The sequence below is a fragment of the Camellia sinensis genome, chromosome 4 (assembly GCF_055761805.1).
Source record: "Camellia sinensis isolate YWXY chromosome 4, ASM5576180v1, whole genome shotgun sequence".
Taxonomy (NCBI): Eukaryota; Viridiplantae; Streptophyta; class Magnoliopsida; order Ericales; family Theaceae; genus Camellia; species Camellia sinensis.
Window position 1 is genome coordinate 162,213,134 of NC_138964.1, and position 7,513 is coordinate 162,220,646.

At 29.7% G+C, this 7,513-nt stretch overlaps 1 protein-coding gene across 3 annotated transcripts; it reads left to right on the forward strand.

Moving 5' to 3' along the window:
• Positions 1 to 1,117: 1,117 nt before the first annotated feature.
• LOC114261063 (protein SAR DEFICIENT 1) lies at positions 1,118 to 6,862 on the forward strand. Of its 3 annotated transcripts, none has more exons than XM_028201267.2 (7): positions 1,118 to 1,488; positions 1,803 to 1,878; positions 2,378 to 2,927; positions 4,262 to 4,422; positions 4,712 to 4,912; positions 5,059 to 5,164; positions 6,379 to 6,862. In XM_028201267.2, the coding sequence occupies exons 1-7, from the start codon at positions 1,400 to 1,402 to the stop codon at positions 6,543 to 6,545; spliced, it is 1,350 nt and encodes a 449-aa protein (XP_028057068.2). In that variant the 5' UTR covers positions 1,118 to 1,399; the 3' UTR covers positions 6,546 to 6,862. The 3 variants fall into 3 exon arrangements, with proteins under 3 accessions (XP_028057068.2, XP_028057069.2, XP_082722873.1); XM_028201268.2 differs by having other exon boundaries at positions 5,071 to 5,164; XM_082866747.1 differs by lacking the exons at positions 1,118 to 1,488; positions 1,803 to 1,878 and adding an exon at positions 2,152 to 2,254.
• The last annotated feature ends 651 nt before the right edge of the window (positions 6,863 to 7,513 follow it).

The window sequence follows — 7,513 nt, forward strand, 5'->3', positions numbered from 1 at the left end:
ATTATTATTATTTTTATTTAGAGTGCCATCATATTTACATTGCAATTTAATATGATTTAGTTGAAAATTAACTTTGTAGTAATTTTTTTTAATTTTTTACAAAAGAATATACAAAAAAAATAAAAATAAAAATTAATAACTTTTTGATTAATTTAATTACTTCTCAAATAAGACCTTAATGCCAATTTTTAAGCGAGAAAAAAGTAATAGTTGTCGGTACCTTAAACTAATACATTAATAAACTGTTAAATGATATCACTAATCATGTTTCATACACAAATTTGATAATCATAAAGTTTTAAATTTATTTACATTCCTTATTTTATAAATATATATATATATATATATATAATATTATTTCAATTTTTATTATAGTTTCTTACAAGATAGTGGGCCATCTCTAAGTCACGGCTCCGCGGTTTAACTTTACATATCGAGATCAACGGTTAATGACATTTTTTATAGTCACCATTTATTTCTAGCCGTTGGATCTCCTTGAGCCAGGGCCCACTTTCGTCCTGTGTATCGAGGGTTGTGTGGGTGTGCTGAGTGTGTGTGTGTGGGTGTGTGAGAGAGAGTTGACTTTGAGGTTGACGGCAAAGTCGTTACAAGTCATTCTAATGGCAGTTACTGTAAATAAAGTGGGATAAAAAATGATAAAAGAATTTTAATTTTAATTTATTTTTCATACATATTTTTATTCATAATTCTAGTAACCATGAAAAATTTATTATAATTTTACTCCAAAAATAATGTATATAGGATTGATTTAAGGTTATAATTTTTTGTAATAAATACGTAACTCAATTACATTTTTATTTATATTTAATTTATATTTTATAATTTTTTACATGTATATCTAGGCTAATGACTATTTCTCTAATGATAATTAGTATTTTTCTATACATAATAATATTAAGAATAAGTAATGATATATAAATAATGATGTGTATGTGGTAAATTTATCATTTCTAAAACAAAGTGCTTGTTAAAATAATTTTTAATTATTAATATATCATAATTACATTGCTTTGATTAAAAAAAATATTCATATCAAAATTATATAAGAATAATAATTTTCATAATATTATATGTGTGTGTGTGTGTTTTCCTAGATTTTTACATTATGGTATCAAAGGTCATATGGAGCTTTACCCAGATGGTTCCTCTATCATTCGAAGAAGCTTCATTTATTATATTTATTTATTAGGGCTAATTCCTACATATATATATATATATACATACACGGTTATCGTTTTTGAGATTAACAGATGCCGTGTATCCCTAACCCTCTTTCTCCAACCTCCAACAACTCTCTCTCTCTCTCTCTCTCTCTCTCTCTCTCTCTCTACAGTTATATGCTGGTTTCTTTACATTTAAGGTTTTGATTCTCTAAATAATGTCATCCAAACGGTTTTTCGATGAATCTAAGACCAACCCAGATCACCCAAATGGAAAAAAAATCAGACCTACACCTTCCTTGTCGTCGTATGTTTTTAGAATTTGATCTATTTTTTTTTTTTTTCCCCTTGAATTTTTTCTTTGTTTGTGAAACAATACAACTTTCAATTTCTCTCATGGATCTTATTACTTTTCTTCTCATGATCATATGTTTGTTTTAAAACTACAAGTTTAGAGACTTCTTTCACGGAAACTGGACACAATTCTATCACATACGTGTTGTGTGAGAGGATTGTATTTAGTTCTGTTATTGGTGTTTATATTCCTAAACTTTTTCTTCTTATGAAATACCATGTTATTCACGCCGCTTACTATTTGGTTGCTATTTTCTTTCTTGACAGTAAAATTGGAGAAGTAGTTGTGGGGAATTTCTTAGAAAATTTCTGTTCAGTGCTGGAGCCAATGCTCAGAAGAGTGGTATGACCATGAAACCCTCCATTAAAGTAGCACTAGCACAACCAAAAAATATCTAAAATTATATTACCATATGGTTGATATGATTAGATTTTTTGATCTTCTGAGGTATCAGTTTATAGAAGATATACGTATCAAATTTTCATCCTTTTGAAACTAATTTACTTTGGTGTATGTATTTGTTGATTCTTGATACATATCAATCTATAGCCAATTCAAGAACCCATTTACAGATGATATGACCAATTCACGGTCGATACCACCAGTTCAACTGCTATAAAGCTTCTTTTTTTTTTTCTTTTTTTTCTTCCTCAGCTGATTATATGTATACAAAAAGAAAAAATGGCTCACTATTCCTGATATCATTGTGCCATGAAAGGTACCGAAATGTCTCCACCTATAAAACTATGCTCTATACCCTAAATCCTAAACAATAAAAAAAAAAGGCATAAAATCATAACAATGAATAAAGAACATGCTAATGAAACTAATGTATTTTCAGGTGAGTGAAGAGATGGAACATGGCCTAAGATCTGGTGGAAGATTTTTAACTAGGTCACCTTCATTGAGAATTCAAGCCCTCGAACCGTCAGCCTTAAAATTAATTTTCAATAAAAGCCTTTTGCTACCAATATTCACTGGCAGCAAGATAGTGAATATCGAAAACTCTCCTCTTCAAATCCTTCTGGTAGACACAACAGCTGATCAATTAGTTCCAACAGGTCTTTCACATCCAACAAAAGTAGAGATTGTAGTCCTTGATGGGGACTTTCCTCCCAAAGACCACAACATGTGGACCAGCGAAGAATTCGATAAGAAGGTCAAGAGGGAGAGAACTGGGAAGCGACCATTGCTCGCCGGAGATGTGCTAGTTACCATGAGAGATGGGGTTGCACATGTCGAAGAAATTGAATTTACCGATAATTCGAGTTGGACTCGAGGCAGAAAATTTAGGCTCGGTGCAAGAGTGGTTCAAAGAAGCAATCAGGGTGCTGTTAGGGTACGGGAAGCCATGACCGAACCTTTTGTTGTCAAAGACCACCGTGGAGAATGTAAGTTTCTTCTAATATCAGTTTGGTGAAAAAAGTTTACAAACTTATTAGCTTTTAATGTCATAAAGTTTTTAACTAATGTGATATTATTTTTACTATTTTTCACTTAAACGATATTTCTCCTTTCTTCTATAGCTACTTGTTTTGTCTAGTTCATTTTGGTTCCATGATGAATTCATGATTTTGTGATATGATAATGACAAACTCACTTATCCTCACAATATTGTGGAAATATTTTGCAAGCATGCATATGATTATTTTAATTAGATCATTAAGAGAAATGGACTCTTGAGATTTTCTATTTGTTGTTAATTTTAATATATTATCTTGTTTTAGTTTTTGTTTGTATGAGTTGGTGAGAAATATTGGTGACCTTATCACCCTCAATCATTGGTTACAAGACACAAAGGGAAATAAATCTTGGTACTTGTTAAGTCAAAGAATATGCAGTTTCCCAAACCTAACCAATTAAGATTTTTGTATGCAAAAAATATTGTGAGAATATAAAGTCTTGCTGCAGATTATCACTAGTTTCAAGTTTCGAAAATGTTATATTCACTAATTTTCTCACTTGATATAATAAATGGATTTTGCATGTATTTATTAATACGAATTCACCATTTTATATGGCCAATGAAAAAGAAAATGTGGTGAGAATAAACTATGGTTGTAGCATTACTCTTCCCATACAAAACCGAATGGCATGGGTAAAAATTTATTATTGATACAAAGTGTTGTATTAGGTTTTGTTTGAATCTTCAAATTGTGAAAAATTTAGATTGTGTTCAATTTGGAATTTGTGAAGAAAATTTTTAAGAAGAATAAAAGGGAAGAGAAAAGTAAATTACATAAATTTGTTTCACTACTTATTTTTATTTTTATTTTTATCACACATAAATACCAGTCAACAATCAGCTAAAGTTTTGATTATGTTATTTATTTATCACTCTTGAAAAACAAGCATCAAAAAGTAGTTTTGAAATTTTGAAAATTATTTTTACACAAAAACAAAAGCAATGTGACATCATCTTATTTTGTTTCTGACAACATGAACAACGAAAAAGAAAAGAACAAAATACAAAAAAAGAAAACTATGACCCGGGCGAGACTAGCTTTGGAAGATAAATATTTATTGAATTTCACTTTCGAAGTACTTTGCAAAAATGCTTTTAGCTTTTGACGAAATATTATGTGTTTCCTAGATAAAAAGATTTGAGAGATTAGCAACTTTGTTTCAAGCATTTTGACCAAATAATTAAAATGCTTTTACTAATTAATTGACTGAAATGAAATAGATTGTAATTTTAATCTCTCTTTTCATGATTGATATGTAGTGTATAGAAAACATCATCCACCCAATCTAGAAGATGAGGTATGGAGACTAGAGAAGATTGGAAAAAATGGAGCTTTCCATAAGAAGCTAGCATCTGAAGCCATTAACACAGTCCAAGACTTCTTGAAGATGTCTGTTGTGGAACCAAACAAACTTAGAAAGGTATATATGTACTTTCCACTATAAAACATTTTTTTAAGAAACCTTCTCATATTTAGTTGCAATCTCGAAATTAATGTGATAGTAATTTAGACCAAATAAACTCATTTTCTATTCATCATAAAAAAAACTTTTTCAAATGCCAGAAAAGTGAGAAAAATATTTTTTGAAAAACATATTTTTGACAAAACAAATGTATTGTATAGAAAAACTACATTAATAGTACAATATAAGCTTTCTTGCTCACTTGCTCTAAACAAAATTAACATGGATTTCCATGAATTTCGAACAGATATTAGGTGTTGGGATGTCGGATAAAATGTGGGAAATAACAATAAAGCATGCAAGAACCTGCATTATGGGAAACAAACTGTATATTTCCCGGGGAGCCGACTACACCATTACTTTGAATCCTATATGTCAAGTTTTCAAGGCTGTGATTAATGGCCAAACATTGTTGCCTACTACTCGGAATTTGACAACCATGAATAGGGTATGTGCTTATATGAGCAATTAATGCATTTAGATTTCTCAAATTATATTTTGCTAATCATAATCAAAGTATAATAATAATAATAATAATAATAATAATGATAATAATATGTTCATGTTGTGCATATTGATGGTGATAAATTTCAGGCCTATCTTGAGAATTTGGTGAGAGATGCATATCAAAATTGGAATTCCTTGGAAGAAGTAGATGGACTTTTGAATGAGACTACGGCAACACTACTACTAACCCAAGGTATTACTTAGTTGAATCTTTCTTTTGTGCTAATTTATACAATTAATCCCATTGTTTTAAATATCTAATATGTACTGTTGTTTTGTCCTTTTGATACTAGTAAACCTATTTACAATCGATATGACTACTATTTTATTATTATTATTTTAAAAAATTCATAATTACATTACCTAATTCTCAATATCTATTATTCAGTAATCTTTATTCAACTATACTGCACCCGAGACCTACTCATCACACAATATCACTACAAATCCATTATACAATAAATTTCTCTATCCCAATTTTTCTCCTTCATGATCATTTTCATGATGACTATTGAGTCATCTCTCTCTCTCTCTCTCTCTCTCTCTCTACTTGGGGTGATACAACAATGTTAGGTATCATGAAAAGTCTTTCATGAAAATGATCATGAAAGATTTGTAACCTTTGGATTACACTTAGAATAAAGCACCACACACTAATCAATGTAATTTAAGAGTCACAAATCTTTCATGATCATTTTCATGAAAGACTTTTCATGATCCCTAACATTTCTCGGGGTGATATATTGATACTATAGAGCGTGGATACTTCTAAATAGAAGCTAAATCTGTATCGTACTAGTATTAAATATTATACTCTTTGAATACTCATAAATACGTATCTAATACTTCTTAAGCATATTTGATATTTGATATTAATTTCAAGAAATATCAAATCAAACACTCTATTTTTCTCAGATTTTATCCAAACTATTATGAAATTGAAATTGTAATAATTTTTACATATTATTCTAATATAATTGTTAGAATAAATACTACAATAAGAATAATTATTCAGTAATTCTGAAATATAGATACGTGATATTTCCCCTACAATAGTTTTAATAAATAAGAAAATAGTGAGATAAAGATAATATTCTATTTTTTCAGATTTTATCAAACTAAATTCAACCTACCTTGACTGTACCCATATTTTACTTTTATAAATTTTATTATTTAGCTTGTATTTGATATATTATTGATGGGAAAAGTTATGAATCATGAAAAAAAATTTATGAAAATAATCATGAAAGTTTTGTGACTTTTGGATTATCTTGATTAGTGTGTAATACTTTATTCTAAGTGTAATCTAAATGTCACAAATCTTTCATGATTATTTTCATAAAAGATTTTTCATGACATCTAACGTTGCTGATTATTGATATCTTGTGTGGTAATTGGCATATATAGGTGAGGAGGTGGCTTCCGTGCCAAGCAATGCACACATGGCGGAGGAGTACTTCAACAATGATTGGCCACTTCTTAATTCAACACCTCTCTTTTCCACTCCCTTTGATTCTTCTTCTGGTGTTCGTTATTATAACGTCTCGGACTCTTCATCAGACGGTGTGAATTAATTAATTAACTACCCAAGGGAATCGAGTTGATAATTAATTCAAGATCCTGTTAATTATGATGTGTGTAACTGTAAACAGATGTAAAATTTGTCCTGTAATATTTGTGGACCCTACCTACCCTACCTATTGTAAAATATTTTGCGGTTTGGCTCCTTGGCATAGAGACAAGGAAATCAATATGAAATATCAACCCAAGTGGGCCTAATTTTGTATGTGATAATAATTGTACATAATTTTGTACTAATACAACCATCTTTCTTTAGAATTTGGATCTTCTATAATATATTGTCAGTATTGCATCCTGTATTGTATCAAAACGATTTTGTTTTAGTAAGAAAGTGAATATGACAATGACATGTTCTTTTTTTTTCTTTTTTTCTTTTTTAAAAAAATTTTGCCCCCTCACTTTGTCTTAGATCTTCAACTAGTAATCTTATTACTCGATTACTCATAATTCATTCAATATATTCCACAAAAAACATGGACTTAGTTATTGTTTAATCCAATTAAACTGTGCAATTTGAGAAAGAAAGTGATTTGATTTGGGTGATTTAAGCCTCAATAAAAAGTCCATACTCTGTGGCCTGGCACAACCCTAAAAATATATGGACAACTTAGGCCAAGGGTTAGGGCCCATGGTGTGGCTCAGCCGAATAGACTTTCAAAGCTCGGCTCATGTCCGAGCCCATATTAGGTCCATATAATTCATTATTATGTATTATAAATGAAGTTAAGTTTTTTTTTTGTTTTTTTTATTTCTCATAATTTAATATTCAATTTTAATTACCATAATGCACTTTAAAATTTTATATTATTATTTTTTAATTTGTTTAGAATGTCATTAAAAAAATAAAAATAAATTAGGCCCATATCAGACCCAGCCCAAAACCGTTGATTATTTTAAACCCATAATAAATAGGATATGGGTTTTAAAATATGACATGGGCCGACCCGACCCCAACACCGTC